At 39.1% G+C, this 17,880-nt stretch overlaps 1 protein-coding gene and 1 long non-coding RNA gene across 2 annotated transcripts; one reads left to right on the forward strand and one right to left on the reverse strand.

Annotated features, from left to right (window-relative positions):
* Window positions 1-1,916: 1,916 nt before the first annotated feature.
* Window positions 1,917-9,879, forward strand: LOC139122912 (uncharacterized). Its single transcript, XR_011549549.1, has 3 exons — window positions 1,917-1,979; window positions 2,190-2,235; window positions 9,545-9,879. It is a non-coding gene; the product is annotated as an uncharacterized lncRNA (long non-coding RNA).
* LOC139122911 (neuronal acetylcholine receptor subunit alpha-10-like) lies at window positions 9,045-17,675 on the reverse strand. The gene is made up of 6 exons (XM_070688775.1): window positions 17,562-17,675; window positions 15,152-15,282; window positions 14,339-14,383; window positions 13,741-13,850; window positions 11,092-11,633; window positions 9,045-10,184 (listed from the first exon to the last, which is right to left on the reverse strand). The coding sequence occupies exons 1-6, from the start codon at window positions 17,614-17,616 to the stop codon at window positions 9,562-9,564; spliced, it is 1,506 nt and encodes a 501-aa protein (XP_070544876.1). The 5' UTR covers window positions 17,617-17,675; the 3' UTR covers window positions 9,045-9,561.
* Between the last annotated feature and the right edge of the window lie 205 nt (window positions 17,676-17,880).

The raw sequence follows: 17,880 nt of genomic DNA on the forward strand, positions 1-17,880 counted from the left end.
ACATGAGTCAAGCCCTCATTTCTCCCGTTTATCGGCATATTCTTTATCAAGGTCAAGGCCATGGGTTCGTGGTAGTAGTTTATGACGTTAAATTTCGGAACTTTTTCCAGAAGCGTCTGGCTTTATATCTGAAATAGAATCACGAAACAGAGTCACATACAACTGCTGGTTAGGCGTTGCAGAGAGGGTCCTGTTTTGCTCTCATGGAAAATGAACTAATAGAAGCAAATCGATCGCAAGGAAATAATGCTAAAATGTAAACTTTAGCAGCAGTATTACAGATCACAAACTTGTTCTGAGATACTTTTCAACCAGGTGGCTTGTCACATGATTAATCTAAGTTGGTCAACCAACAAACCAATGTGAAATGTTTACTCATCTTTCTTTGTTTCAAGACTGGATTCAATATGAGTCTTCGAGATACTTCAGCGACTTGGACTTTCAACGAAGTTTTCCTTTTGGGCGATAGGGGCGGACACGTACACATTGTCTTTTAACACTAATGTCAAGGTCATGAATGACTCAAAAGTGAAAGATCATTCTTGTTTTACAGAAAATTTGAAATTATCATGTGAAATTCTGTCTACTGTGCATTTTTTAAACTACGAAATCCAGATATAAAAATACCCAGCATTTCTTGTGACATATGTTGGCAATTCCCTTTGGTTATTCCACTCGAAAAAAAATGAGTATTTAATTTCAACGGAAAAAATGATACAGAAAACGTCGTTCTACAGTTTGTCACGGGCTTTCAACATGATCCACGCAAACTGCAGTATAGCAAAATCAGGTGTGAAAGCTCAGATCTGTGTTATGAAAATATCTATAGTCTCTAATCCCTTTTGTGCCAGAGACTTATTTTTATAGGTTCACTTTCACAAATTATATCGACGGAGAAAGTTGCTGCATTTTTGTATATCGATTCGTGTCGGTCTAAAATCGTACACAGGAATGACTTTTACAACTCGAAATTCTCCCAAAAAACGGCAAAGACACTATAATGCAATTGACGTTGAGCTCCAGGACTCTCAGTACGCTGCGTTCCAGGCAAATATGCAATTTCATTTGAATATTGAACACGTAATGAAGTTTAAGACTCTCTATAATTGTATATTGTTAGATGTGATGGTCAGTCTTATTCTTGAACTACATGCAATGACGATTCAGTAATTCAGAAATTTAGCAATCGAGTCAATGGTTAGGTGGTTTACATAAAAGTTGTCAGCGGCACAAGATCTGATAAGCCTACGAGTTTTGATGGATGTGTTCTCATTCCTCGTAGGATTTTTGGATCGTTCAGTTGAATTTGACTGAAATACGCCGATGGAAGGTGGAATGGGTACCTCATGTTATCTAGGAACTACGTATGAATGTAATGAGCATTAATATAACATAGTTTTATTGAAAACGTTTGGCTTATTTTTATTTTCGAATTACAACGATATTTCCAGGTTAACACGACTGTGTAACACGAGGGAATGATGGGGTGTAATTTTCGACGAGTGTTGCTGAATATGAAGTCTGCCAAAATTCCGTTGTGCAGCAAATCGGATATGTATAGTATCTTGATCCATGGTTGTCACACGGCTCTCTCTCTCTCTCTCTCTCTCTCTCTCTCTCTCTCTCTCTCTCTCTCTCTCTCTCTCAACCTCAACCTCAACCTCAACCTCAACTCTCAACCTCTCAACATTTTCATTAAATTATTTTCCGTCGTTTTCGTGTTAGTAATAGCTCTGGTAAAGTGCTTCAAACTCTGCTTGTTTATAATATCGAAATTTAATCAAATAACTTGAATTTGAATGAGACCCAAAATGTAATCACGTCACAAAAGTAGGTGTTTCCTAACTGAAAACGTATTTTACTTCCACTGTTTAAAATGATACATTTTACTGTGTTTTCCCTTCAGTACAGTAAGTCTTCTACAACGGAGCTAGTCAGTAAAGAAGTCGGGCGATCACTAGTTGCCATTTTAAAATCAGGTACAGTGAAAATAGCCAGCCGAAATGGCATCGGAAAACATGACTTTCGTGACTTTCAGTATGTTCTGTACGTCTACAAAAATGTGACAAGCGAGGGATATGGCAGATTCGACACTGTAACTAACTTAGGTGTGATTTCGAGGCGAAAGTAAAAGCGGTCGCTAATGTCCCGTGTTTTTTTTGTTTTTTGTTTCCATTTTTCCGGTGAAGATTGGATTTGCTTACTAGGAAAGCGATTTATTAACGTCAAATACAGGTTTGTGTAATTGTTTAATTTCCACTATTTTTCATTTTCAATTTTTCGAATCTTGTAAAACATTGTTCCATAACGGAAATATTTTATGTTAACATCCGTACCATGTGCATCCGTGTGAATGTAATATAAAGCAAAAAAGATGCGGGGGAGGGGGAGTTATTCCGTGGGAGTAATTGTTTGTGCAAATTTACAATGTATATGTTAATCAGTAGCATGATCATGAATTGTAAGTACCCGGTCAATGCCAATATTTTCAACTCAAGGATGCTGACGCATTCACACGTTATTACGTAAGAGTTACCAATGTACGAAAATTCATATATTATTCATTTTATACTTAGCTTCCTATAGGACTTTAGAGAGCAACTGAGCATGCGCCAGTGAGGTTGATATTTTTCTTACACAAGTCTCGATGACACGTGTCAGTCTGAAATCTGCGATACACAGATTAAGGTAGAACGTGCCTCGGGACAGATATTCGGACTCTCAAACGTTTGCAATTCTTTTCTGATATTTCAATTGTGGGGGTTCATTTAAAAGCTCTTGGTGTAAGAAAACTGTTCACTGGCTTAGTTTTTCGAAATTCGAAAATTTTATTTTTCTCCATAGAGTTAACACAGGGATGGCGGCCATTTTGAATTTTACATATATCCGTAGATCTTGGAATATTTGTTCCTCTAGTGCCAAAATTCTCACGGTGACCCCCAATTTTTATTCTTGATTTTGAAAGAGAATGGTTGAAAGATTCCTTTAGGAAAGTTTGAGCAACAGTTTAAGTCTTTCACTTTCGAGGCGCATACTATGATAGGTCTGGCGAGCGTTCGTAGGTTGTTGCATTGCCTTGTAGCCGGCGGTGACAATTTAATGGAAAAAGTTGCGGGAAACATAAACCGAATTTTCGAGTTTTCTTTTGATCACGCAGGAAGATTCGACATCAAAGAAGATAATACTGCCTCGTTCCTAAAGACAAGTTGCTGTATTTTTTTCTATTATTTGTCTTTTTATATTTTAACTGCAATTTATTGTCTGATCCAAACAAAAGCATGTTGGATCACCAACTATTTAGTTTGTCAACGCAAAACGCACGTGTAAAACGCACTGTACGTTGTCGGTTATATCTTCATTTCAGTCTAAAGGTAACAGTGAGACGATATCATGAAGCAGTGTCAATTTTGGTATTTTAAGTGATACGCTCGTACGTACAAGAGCATTGGCACCCTCTCTGCTATCTCCGTGCCCGCTCCGAATACGGTAATTCTAAACAAGAGCCTTATTGACGCTCCGAAATGCCACGCTAAAACACGCCCCCCTCCCCCGCATCCATCCAATGCCGCATATGCAATGCTGACATTTGCGACGGTATTGAGAGGAGATACAGCGCGACATGCAAAAGGGAACAGGACAGCAGATCAGCTGTATTTAGCTGCGATCGAGAAAACGGGTCCTGGCTGATATGCGTATAGGGAAGCAAGCGGAGGAATAGGCCAGTACCGAAACTCAAATTCATTTCAGCACTCTACTCGAGAATTCGTGTTTGTGTCACGCAAAATGGCCCAGTTCACTAAACCCGATACAACTACGTTGTCATGGAAATTGGGGTACAGATATATTTCGGGTTCACCCTGCGGCGCAGACGACCCCCTGTATAGCTTGGTAGCCACGAAAATCTAATGTTTTTGTTCCCCTAAACCACAAGTAGCTCCCAAAACTCAAACAGTATCGTATATTGGGTTATTTACGAAAATTTATTCGAAACAACTCTCTTAAATCGTTGTTTCCTGATGCACCATGGTGTTTTGGCAGAAATGCTCACTATTAACCGCTCGTCGGATCCAATACCATCCGTTATGATAGCATTTTCTGAACGCCATTCCCGCCACTTTGTGAAGTTAACCATTCAGGTGAAATTGTGCCATTCTTTTCTTATTATTGTCTGTTTGTTGATCTAGCTTTCAGTCATATTTGCCCTTCCTTTGTGAAAAATTTTGTTATGTTGAAGACAGAAAGGCACTTCTAAGTCTTCTGTTAACATTACAGAATCGTACAAATGTCACAACCGAAATCGCCACGACATTTATGCGTGTTTTTTATGAGTTTTAAGCCCAGAAGACATGATCTACAAAAACAAAACAGTGTATGACCCTAAATAAAACTATACAGCAGGCCGTATTGCTTGTTTCTGCAAGCTTGCAAAGACACCGTAGCTCGTTACAAACCGTATAGGAGGGAACAATTAAAGATCACTCTGATCGCAATTTTCAAAGTATAGAATTGATTTCAACTTTTCCTCGGTGAATGTCTATTGAGAAATGTCAACCTTTTGACCTGAAACAATATAATTCCTCATCTGCGACCTAATCCCGTAACATTTTAGCCACCGTCGACAGAAAGGCAAGCTGATTCCACACATCCGGGTCAAAGACGATGTCCTCCCACAACATACGTTGATTGTATACATGCTATGTGACTTGTTTTCAGGGGTTTGAAGTTACACTGCTTGCTAAGTTGTCTATTGACGTCAATCTTTGCTCCCTGATATGACTTCTTTCGTCACCGATAAAAGCATCCGATTTCGAACTTGTGTACATAGCGACACAGTCATTGCACGTCAAAGGCACATATTATTGCTGTGTACCAATAGAGATACTTGAAACACTGTCCATCCTGCGTTTTTCTAGGCTGCTTATGGTGACTACATCGATAATGACTAAAATAACATGGTATTTTCGCAGCCTGATCACCGAAAAGTCTGATTTTAATCATGGACTGACACCTTTGAAGTCTAAATATGCAACAAGGACTTGAACGCTATCGGCACTCTGATATAACCTGCACATACCTTTAACAAACGTATGATCTTGATCATCATCAGCTATGCCAACATGTACATTTTTTACAATGAGCAATTGAAACGACTCAGCACTGCCTAAATGTAGCGCAGAGAGCACTGAAAGCATATTGGCTGTACTTTTTTTTATTGAAGATGGTTTGAAATCAAAAGCCTCTTATGTAAAAAGGCTTACCGAAGTGTGACCACACCACGTTTTTCGAACAATAGCGACGAACGTACAATTTACTCTTTATTATATAATTCCATGAAACTTTTCTTTGTTTGACGTCATCAGATACGAGAGGCATTCTTCGCGGAATCGTACCACTTCTAGCGAAAGATGAGAAGCTATATATACGGCTCCGTGAAAAAACAAACATAGGATGACTTTCACGATGTAAACGACCCATCAAGAAATGCAAATGAGTTACATGTACTTTTATTCATGAATTCAATCACAAGTTGATACACCGAATGCGATCGAGCTTTACCAATCAGACCCATGGATTAATTAATCACCTGAACTTTTCAATCATTGTCTCGCGCTGTCCCAACCCAAAGCAAGTATTAAAGGCACTGGCGGTCAGGGGGGTTTCATGGTTCTAGCGGCGTACCACCACTATAGTGACAGTAATATACAGGATATTTTCAAACATATTCATGAAGAAAATGCAACGATAAGATTGAAACAGTGGTTCGTGGCTTTCAAAGCCCCCACAAGTTTACGTTCTGGGTACGCCCGAAAAGGACCGTTTGGTGGCGCCCACGATTGAGTACTTACAATGATTGTGGCTACAGGGCTGCAAAGTCAACTCGTTAATCGATATCATAGCATTACGTTGCAGGTTTGAATCCGGCCGAGAATTTACATAATTTTTATGTAATGAAGGGAATTTATTCGAATGACTCGACGTTTTCTGCTTTCTTCGTCGCTTCCCTTTATATCATACTATCAAAGAAATCGACTTTTATGTATTGAGTTGAACTTATGCAGGGGTGTAGCTTAAAGGTTTGTGGCCAGGTACGATGTCTGCATTGAGCCGTACGACGGGGACTGCGACCTCAGCTCATCGGTTAGTGGATCACGGCGCACTGCAATTCTTGCGGACCGTGCGGGCATTAGGGTCCGAGACCTGGCACACTGCAAGTCATTGGTCTTGGTCATTGGTCACGGTCATTGGGAATAGCGAAAGCTTAAGCGACTCGAAATTTCGTTCGGCATGCCTCCCATCGCATCATCATTTTCGTAATTTTCTGTATGAAAAGAAATTGGCCCTAATTGGTGTTTGAACACGGAAAGATGAAAGATTGGTCTCTTTCTGCTGGAAAAAGTTCCAGTAGAACAGAAATAGCTGATTGCATTGATTTTTATTTGCCTCCTTCCAAGTCACACTGCATGCTGGCAGTCCGAGACAGTCATGTGATGAACAAATAAATAATTTCTGCTTGCACTCCAAGTCAAATATGGCTGCCGCGAGCGCAGCGAGTACACAACTCTGAGACCTAATCAATCGCAAGGGATTGAAATAGATATTATAACTTATCATATTATAGTTTTGTCAATACCTGTGAATTTTAGGACATCATCTCCCCAGATTATTACCGATAATGTATCCGATTATACAGTATTGTGGCTCCAGCTGTTTTCTACATCTACTGATTCACCGGCGTCCAAAACTATAAAATGATATAGCTATAAGGGTCGACTGAACTTTGCACTCCATAATATACTCGGCCTCGTCTCGTATACACAGTGTCGTGTACAACGTTCGCTTTCGTCCATTATGAGCCAAGAGAGAATTAAAATATCTCTCCGAAGATTGGATGGTATTTTTGGAAAGGAAAATTGCACAAAAATACAGCTAACAGGGCTTGAAGTATGTATGGTTTACATTTAATAGTCATTGCAATGCGTGCGATTGTTTTGTGGTTGACGAGATCAAGGATAAAAGACAGATTGCCTTGCGATCTCATGACTTCCTGATATTAAAATTAGTAGCCATGGACATCGCAAAGGGAGGTATGCATTCAAAGCAAAAGAAGGCACTACAGAAACTGTGGCTACGACAATTTTATTATTACAAACAAATGTGAAGATACTCATATTTTTCATAATAATTTGATGAATACAACAAACTAAATTTCCACTTTCATTAAATACATCATAGAATGTCTCATACATACTTATATTTCTGTGACAACATACTGTCACCTCTTACACAAGCTAACGGTGTATACAAGCATACAATCAACTAAAGACAAACATCTACTTAGCATTATGATTACCTTTTAAGCGATTAGTACCTTTGAGATAAATATCTTTAAAAGTGGAATGCTAACATCGAATAAGCTAAAAGAAACTGTTACACCATTGCAACTTCATAAATATTAATTCAACACAATGTAATCTGCTCGACTATACCATACAATCTTTATCTATCATTCCATGCAATCTATTGCAATGTCTATGTATATGGGCCGGAGGCCTTTCAATACAATAAATACACACGATTTTCCTATTTCCCCAATAACATCCCTATGTAACAAGAAGCCTTAAGATTCCTACTTAATTAATAAGAAATCAATGCTAAGATTGTCAAGATTGTTGAAAAGTGCTATCGTCATTCTTATCTTTATTTATCACGTGACTACAGGCGTCAAGAGCGGAATTTTGATAATGCACGATACATTTAAATCTAACAATATTTTGTTGATGCAAGAAGCCTAGAGCTACGTATTAAACAAGAATTATTTTACCTAGAACGTCATTTTGTTATTATCAGCTCAGCTTATATTTTGAACTGATTTTTTACCGATTATATTTGCATGTTTGCCCTTTGAAACAACAACTGAAAACCTATAGACTCTCTCACAGCCCCTCGCCGGCTACGCCTTCGACCATACTAGCGCGCTCAGCAGTTTAGCCGAGCGAAGCTCGGCTCAGCGAGCCGGCGAAGCCGCCAAGTTCCGCTACGCTATAACACGACTGGCTCGGTTAGCCTCGCTTGCTGGAAAGACCATTGAGGGCGCATCACCATATGGTTGAGGATAGAGCTGCGTAGCGGACGAGGGGCTGTGAGAGAGTCTACTGAAAACCCTGACATATTGGCTGGCCGTTAGTAGCAAAATCACTGAAAAACAGAGTTAGGCCAAAAATTACCCTAAAGTTTTACCCTGGTAGGCGAGCGTGTGTAATTTAAAGACTCGTGCCTAGTATTCCTTGCCGGTGAATTCGATAAAATCTTTGCTACGGTGCTCCCAAACAGACTGCCGACTCACGATCTACACGATTCACGATATCATATGAAATCACTTAAATTAATTAACTCGATTTGTGACAAAACCTCCCTATCATACTGTTCCTTCTAATTTGTGAAAATGGGCAATAGGAAGTGTCTTGCAGTCAGGTGAAATACAGTAGTCTTACAAGAACTGTAGAAGTAATTGTCTCAAAAAATACTGGTTAAAGTGGCACTCCCACTTGGTAACATTTTTAAAAACACATTTTTTTAATGCCAACGGTCAATATTGACGTGACGACTGCGTATGAATCGCGAGATATCGATAAAAAACATTTATTTCCCAAGCGTATTTTTCACATCCAGTTTTACGATCGTTTCTGATTATGACCAGAAATCCCCGAAGGTTTGTTGCTGTGCTGATGGACGATATTCTATAGGGAGTCCATAATAAGGTGGAACGACGCAATCAATTTACCTCCCACTGCGAAGACTTTTTATATACAGCATTATGACATTACCTCAGGAAGTTTCTTCTTTTAAAAACTTCTCCTTAGTTTTTGTCGTTTTCATTATTCTCAATCAGTTGTATTATATTTTTACATATACAATACAACGTAGATATCATTTTTTACGTGTAAAATATTAGACATTTTGTCGTCTGCCACACGGTTACGTGCGGTTCGATACATAGCGGCCGCCACGTGGTATGCGTCTATGCATACCATGCGGCGGCCGCTATGTATCAACCAAATGTAACTATGCTAGTCACCTATGCGAATTCTGGTGGAATCAGCAAACTTTGTTTTTCGGGGTTTTTTGGCGAGTCAGTAAGACTCGGCTTCCTCCGACGGGGCATGACCGATCACGGACGCGAGTGGTACTTGCATACAGCAGCGTCAGCGTACACTCGTACTCTATAGCTTAGTTGACAATGGCCCCAGTGCCGAACGTTCGATCATGATGATCGGAAGGTGAATTTAGGTGGGCCATCGGATTGCAAACTTTTACTTTTTTGAGGACATGTTTTTATCGATATCTCGCGATCCGCGCGCAGTGGCCACGTCAAAAATCGACCGTTGGCATTAAAAAATGTGTTTTAAAAATGTTACCAAGTGGGAGTGCCTCTTAAATATGATTTCATCGTACAATGTTTGCTAACTTCCTGGGAATAACTTTTTGTGTTTTTGTTTATTTGTTTGTTTGTTTGTTTGTTTGTTTGTTTGTTTGCTTGGTTTAGCCTCATTGTTCCTGAAATTACATTCTACAAGCCTCTGGCACTTCCATGTGATCGTGTAACATGATGGCCACAGCAAAGCCAACAGCAACAGCGACGGTTACCAGAAGAAACAGCCAGAAGAGTAGTCTGTCAAGCATGGAAGCGATTTCGCGCCATTTTCCCTCCATTCTTGCACTTTCTTCTTCGTCGTCTCGTTTACGAACCAGTGTCTGGATGCCCTTTGCTATCTCCGCGTGGTATCTTTCCGGGCCGCCATTGCCATCGCAGCGTTCCCTCTCGGCCCAGTCCGTCCAACGAAAGATATTTCGGTGATTCAAGCTCCCAGTTGCTTCTTCATTGTACCAAAACACTTCTCCAGTTTTGACAGTAGTAGCCGAGTCTGGCCCATTGGTACCTGGGGCGACGGAACTCAAACCTCGACTGCTGTCTACCTGTAGGGCACAGTCGTAACTCCTTCCCTTGAAAGAATTCCCTCCTGATCGGAGTTTCCTACAGCTGAGTTTGGGCAGGTATTTCAGCCATGTCCCATGCATATCTGGACCTTCTGGATACCCAGGGGGAACATTGTAGAAGTTTAGAATGAAGACAGTTGATATACACGACATCCCAACAATGACGATCATACACGAAAAATAGATTGCTGCGGACAAAGGCAAAGATTTCTCATATGAATATAAGTGTTAATCTATCTTACTGAGAACTCCAGAGGTGCAGTATTTAAGCTATAAACCATACCAAGCGACGGTATAGGCCTACCACGAGATTTTGATCAGTTCAAGTATGCGCATGAGAGAAAGCGAGTTCATATATTGAGTGAACTAGTCAAAATTGAGTGATATACCCGTTGCTAAGATGGTTTATCGCCATAGCAATAAGCCACCTTATGGTGTATGTGTATCATAATACACATAGGATGAGATGTGTATCATAATAGTAAACTGGAATTCTGGCGTGAAATGTCCAAAATGGAATTTTTCTCTAACTGAGAGCTCGTGCCTGTTCCGACTACTATATTGCGAATATGGAAAGGTTATTTTCCAATCTCGACCAATCAGATCGCAGTATTTGCGCCATTAATATACTTTGTATGATATAATTGTTTATACTAGCAGACGATAGCAGGGGGCAAGATTTGCGAATATGTGTTATCAATTTTATAATTTTACCGAAAAAAGTAGTCACAGCAGAGAAAGTCGCCACAGGAAGAGAGTCGCAGTAATGAAATACATTTTCCGATTGCAATACGTATATTGCTTTCAATTACAAAGTAAATTGTATAGTTAATTGTTATATATTGAGATGAGTCAATAATCAGTATGTCAGTTCTGTAAATCCATGAACATAAGTTAAATATTGACAAAGTTAATAATTCGAAATGATGCATGGAGGTAATTTGCTGACTGTGATATTTTATTTGTTATTATACCTTATCCCGGACAATTTCCTACTGGTATTTAAGAAGATGCATAGCAGAAACAGTTTTATTATTTTAGTATGGTGTGTAAAACAGTACAAAGACAGTGCGATCCAGTGTGATGTGTACTTACTGAGTATCGGGAGATCTTCAGAACTGCTAGGCAGCGACTGCGTCGCGACTTCGTTGAAGACAAATATGGTCAAGAGCGTAGTGAACGATAGGGCAACTCTCTCACCTGAAGCCAGAGGCAAATAAAATGCAAAGACAGCTATGAGAGATATTATTGCAGTCGGAACAAAAATCTTCAGCACATGGTACATCAGACGTCGCTGCAGGACAATCATGTAGGTAACATCCGGGTAATGCTCCTTAGTGTTGCAGCACTTGTAGTTGCCTTCGTGGCGGTAGACGGGCACCTTCAAAAGCCACCAGTCGGAGTGGGACTGAAAGTTGCTGAGATCAGCGTGGTCGGCCTCTGCACGGATGTCCAAGTCCGACCCCGCGAAGGTCCAGGAACCGAACTTGAGGGCGCAGCACTGTCTGTCATTCGGAAAGTAAGTGGCGTCAATTCTGCAGGTGCTGACCAGTAAGGCAGGAGTTGGCCATTTTAAACTGCCATCTGATTTCAAGATAATATTCGTCTGTTTTAGTCTTTTATTTTCTTTTCCAACACTAAAAAGAAAATAAAACATATAATGAGGTAGATGTCTATCATAACTTCTCTGCCGACCATAATAGAAAAAAGTAAGGTAGTATGGTCCTCGAAAGTAAAAGACTTAATCTTTCACTCAAATTTTCCTCAAGGAATCTTTCAACCATTCAATTTCAAAATCGGGGTCCACCATGAAAATTGTGGTACTAGAGAAACAAATTACCCGAGATTTATCGACATTTGAAATTCAAAATGGCCGCCATTCATGTGTTAACTCTGTAGAGAAATATAAAATTTCCTAATTTCGAAAAACTAAGCCAGAGAAAAGTTTTCTTACACCGAGAGCTTTAAAATGAACCCCAACAAGTGGTATATCAGAAAAGAATTGTGAAAGTTTGAGAGTCCAAATATCTGTACCCGAGGCGCGTTCTCCCTCAAACATGGTGTCACAATCTCTGAAATATTGAATTATTTCGTCGCACTCGAACTTTGGGTTGGATGAGCAGAGAAAGAAGTGAACAACTTGTTATGGATGCTCAAAACTCAGGAACACAGTCGATGCAATCAAGTTGCCATGCATTGCGGTATCGGAGACTAGAAAGTGAAACTAGTCAAAGCCAAGCATCCTCAAGACTTATACATTCAGTCATACATTCAGTTAACATGTGCATAAGCCCTTACTGCAAAGCAAAAGATGTTAGACCTTTCATGGTAGCACAGGCTTAACACAGGGATGGTTGCCACTTTTAATTCCAAAATAGGTGAATGATGATAGATAATTTGTTTTTTAGTACCAAACTTTTTGCTCGTCGATCCCTAATATTTGTTCCTGACTTGATAAGACAATGGTTGAAAGTTTCATTGAGGAAAGTTTGAACAAACGTGTAAGCCAGTCACTTTCGAAGCGCATACTTCCTTGTATTAGACACAAATATGATCGGCAACGAGCACAATTGGTGGCAAAGGACGTTTCAATGCCAGTTTAAGGGGGTCCCGAAAGTTCCTTAAAAAGTGAGGACTCTCTGAACTCTTTTACCCGTTTCATACTCAGAAACATTACCTTTAAAAAGGGTTTTTTTTTCTCATACTGTTTCATGAAAGTCTGTATTTCATAGATAGATAAGTGGAATGCAATATTAGAGTATAAGTTGATCTGTACATCCGATTCGGTATCGATTATCATTTACAATGGTGTTAATTTTGCACGTGAGCACTCAAACTGACTGCCAAGAATGAATGTTTAATTAAGAGAGACCTTGACAAAAATTTACCAACATATGGAGTACTCGAAAAGTAAACGATACCAGACTAGAAAAAAAATAATTCATTCATGCGTCAACTTTTATGTTTTTCTATCATCGCACTTCAACAATAGCGGCTGGAATGTATCAAAATACCGCGAAAGGGCGTCCTCTATAAACAAATTTGAAAATGCTTTTTGTCGGCGTCTAATATTAGAGAGCGCCCTTTAGCTCAAGCCTTGGGCTTGGCCAATGTGGATGTCAGTTGGTCATATGATAACAGTCTACAACAAAATGATGAAAAAACAATTCCACTACATAAAGTAATAAAGCTGTAGATGAAACTTTAAACTTTTCAGGGGAATATTTAACGAGCTATTTACCAGCAATAAAATTTCGGGGGTTTTATAGATCAAGAACACGGTGCAGTCGAAAGCCATATGCGGGCGTTGATAGTCCGTTGGACCTACGGTCTGAAGGACTAAAAACCAGGTCCTCTCTTCTCCTAAAAGCCGGGTTACATACACAATGACAAAACTCAGGGCAAGAAAGGGCAACACTTTGTAACATAAACCGGCTGTTAGAGGACCTAGGAAACGAGAGGCTATGTCCTAAAAGCGAAAGTTTTTGTTAAGGTTTTCCCATTATTTCAACAGTAATGGAACAACTTCATGTTCATATTATTCGCTACGCACAACGCTTCAGTTCCTATGAAGGAAAGCTGAATTTGAGGGTACGGTGTGTTTTCAATGCCTGCCGCAGTCAGGGGTCAACAGTTAACTCTCATGCCAGAACCATGAAAATATATACAAATTCACTACATGGTGTGTCAGACGCTGCCACTAGAGGTACTGTAAGCATAATTTCACGGTTTCGAACTACTCACTCGTTGTACAGTACAATGTCAGATATCCAGACTTGACTCGTCGAGACACGTATTTCATCAATACCGCCATATTCAGATGAATTCCAGCGCAGCCTCTCATCGACCCAAAACTTTTATAAAGATAAAAATAGACAAATCAAACACAGTGTATCACTTCAACACCATTGAGTAGTTTGCTGTAAGCATTATGATTAACTGCGACCAATTAAAAAGCGGTGAAGGTGTTGTGAGCTATATTGTCTCAACCACTGCAAACTATAAATTTGTAAAATGAAAAGTTTTCAATTGATTAATTCTAATCTTGATCTGGATAAGCAGTGCTTTGTACTCTGGTTAACATAATCCTGGCCAATTGGAGAATTCCCTTTGGCCACGTAACTTATGGTTTCCAAATATTTCATTGAATACATCATCATATTAATTTTCAAAATTATAAAGAGGATAATTTACATTTGTTGAAGAAGAAAATAAAGCTGGCCAGTATAAAGTGATCATAACCATATCTAATGACTTTGTCTGTACCCGTGACCGAAGAATATTTCTGTTGACATTGAATTTAGTCAAGGTCACTGTTAATTAGCCTTTTCTCTTCCATTACCTGACGTAACCACACGTTGATCGTTATCTTTTCGTTCAATTCGTCCTGTAGAAAGGAAGGACAATGTTAATAAGTGATGGCCTTTACAAATTCACCATTGTGACGTCATAAGAACAGCGTCGATCAGCTCGACCGTGTCATTTTCTGCGGAACGAGCATTGGCAAAGTCAACAAACAATTACGTGTCTTACGCGAGAAAGTACATCACACATTCTCAGTTTTACTGTCATATCTTTCAGGAGGAGAAGGTCAAAATGTAGTTGAAAGAGAAATCGAAATATTTCTCGTGGAAAGTCGGTACATATAACATGAGGGAAATGTTACTGTACTGACAATGACCCTCACTCAAAGCCATCGTCATGTACCTTGAAACACACAGTACAGCAAATGCATATGTAAAGTATATTTAATTTATTGCAACCTATTTGGTCAGGCTTTCCTAAAACAGATGGAACCTAAGCTAAGCATACACATGAAGCAAATATTGTGGGTCCTAAATTGCATTGTTATACTTTACATTGGGACTATAAAGTGCCCCTCACAGGTAACAAGTATTTAGCGGAGTTGTTTAACTGTCAGTGGGATCGATGCGACGCGGCCAAATGTATTGTACATTTAAGCAAGTCCCTCTATGTATGACTAAGGACTGTGATTTAAGGCTTGCTTCTGTGCAACCAGCTAAGGCTGGCTGTCTGTTTATCGCAATCACCACGATATTGGCCGCGTCGCATCACGATCCAAAGACGAAGTAACGAGTGGGAAGGAAGTCGCTATGGAATGACAGCACCTCTCCTTGAAGAACAAGTTTCTTACCAGATCAACAATCTGAGTCAGTGTCATGCCTAGCGTTATGTTGACAACGTCGTCATCGTTCAAACCTGGCCGAAGTTGACGGTTATAATCCCGAAAGAGATCCTCAAACAAGATCGCCCCGAAGTCTTTACCTGCCGGAAGAGCAAAATGAAAACAAAAACAAAAACAAAAAAAACCGGTTTAGCCTACACTGGCCAGCCATGACATGTTGCCATCGGGTAAATGAAAGTGAAGGCATATTAAATTCTTTAGAGGTGCATTTACCAATCCAGTCGTACGAATAATGGGGGTAATGTGCGAACTGTGGGTGTTGTTCTTAACCTTGGTGCACAATCAGGGGCACTATTTTGTCAATGATAATATATATATATATATATATATATATATATATATATATATATATATATATATATATATATATATATATATATATAATATATATATATATATATCGAAGTATACAGATGTCCTCGTGGGAAATTACGGTGCTCAATGCAAAAGCAGAGCGTTATAAATAAACATATTACTTCAAGTACAAAGAAATGAAATCTATTACTTAAGTTTCATGCATGTAACTTAAGTCATAGATTTCATTACTTTGTACTTGAAGTAATCTGTTATGTATATATATATATATATATATATATATATATATATATATATATATATATATATATATATATATATATATGTATATATGTATATATATATGTATATATATATATATATATATATATATATATATATATATATATATATATATATATATATATATATATATATATTATATATATTAATCCGGAAGAGATCCTTAGACAGGATCGCTCTTGCGAAGTGGCCGACTCCCGACATGCTGTTTTAAAATCGATAAAATCGATAATATCGCCTAACATCTAAGTTAGAATCTAATATTAGAAGGGTGGGAAGTGGCCGATGCCCGACAAGTGACGATAAACCTTCAATGTGATACACATGATATCCAGTAAAGACTACGTTGACAAGTTGAATCGAGTATTCAAGATATTTTCAGGTGCGATGACGATGAACTCCAGCAGAAGCACAACAAATTTATAATGCTACTCAGTGTTGAACAATGAAACAATAGGTAAAACAACAGTGAAAGTGTGAGATTAAATATCAATCAAATCAGGGCATAAATGAAAGCAAATATAAATAAATTCAGATGTATGAAAGAGAAGCGACCAATGGGAGCGCCGAAAAATGAAAGATATTATGGAAATTAGGTTTCCAAAGGACGCACAGACACTGACATATTTTTGAAAATGGTGTGCTCGACAGGGACGCCAAAAATTAAAAATGATATGGAATGGGGCGCCGGGAGGAGGGGAGGTGGGCCAAAAGTGACAAGGACAGACTTAAAAGTACTTCATATTTTTACGTCATATCTGCTGGAAATATATTTTGTGCCATTCTTGGCTAGATTTTCTTCAAGGACAATCTCTCGGAATCTTTTTTTCCTTCAAAGATCTTCCCGCCCCCCCCCCAACCCGAAATCGAATGGTCCATTCCTTCACTTGTTACAATTTGTGACTGCGACCGCTCCCCATGCTATAGAGTTCAAGAATCATTCGTTTTTACACACCTTCTATCGAAGATTGCAGACAAACTTTGTCATAGCAATGAATATACATGGCTAAAAATGTTTTCTGGTCATCCGTTTGGAATGTGATCATGACATTCACGGCACACCCGTCCCCATGGTAGCAGTAGTCACTGCAAAATATTTGACGGCGCGTTCGGACATTGATTCCATTCAACTGCTAATTCAAATATTAAAATCATCGTGCGTCTCCAGTTCTATACGTACATACGGTATACCCCGTCGGGAGCCCAAATATTAGACTCTCGCCAGTCGCTTGTACTGCTTGGTCTCGCGTAGCTTCCGGTATGTATAGCTGGTACAAGCTCGTGCCTTCGGCACTCGTGCCTTCGGCACTCGACCTCGCGCCTTCGGCGCTCGATCGCCTACGTTGGATTGCTACCGCACTTAATAAAGTGACTCCGGTCAAAAGAAGGCACGAGGACTGTCGACAGTCTACCCAAATATCTGTTATTTTAAATCAGTGTGCGATTTTATAATGTACAAGATATTAATGCTGCTTTCTGTACTTTTACATTAACGGTATAATTACTTTAACATGACGAATGTTCAGCTAAGATTTCTTCGTGACATCAACTTTAGGTCGTGTAATATGACTTTATAAAATTAATACATGAACGATGATCTACAGTAAAATCACCGATAATTAGCGGTCATTATCAGCTGTTTACAGTTATGACACCAGTTCTCCGTGTAACGTCACACAGGAATGTGTTTCTGAAGAGATGCTGACACCTGTAGGTTTGGATCTTGTTGAGGTTTATAGTGATTAAGTCCAATGGTGCTTACCTGCTAAAACAAATTGCACGTGAAAAAGATTGAATGTAACGAACGCCAGGTACATCTTTTTCAAGGGGTGAGATTTTTCTCCTCTTTATGACTCGCCGAATCAGCTTGTAAATGGTAAGTTTAGTGTGTGTAATGGGTTTGCCCGCATTTTGAAAATATATAACCAATTGATTTATTAATAAATAATACTGAATAGTTGCATAACTGGTAGCAGCACATCATATGTTAACATCATCACATATTAAATTATTTAGTTCAGTAAATTTTGTCCTCCAAAGAATGACCCTTGATTGATGAGCAAATGCAACACGCTCCTAAA

Source organism: Ptychodera flava, chromosome 22 (assembly GCF_041260155.1).
Source record: "Ptychodera flava strain L36383 chromosome 22, AS_Pfla_20210202, whole genome shotgun sequence".
Classification (NCBI taxonomy): Eukaryota; Metazoa; Hemichordata; class Enteropneusta; family Ptychoderidae; genus Ptychodera; species Ptychodera flava.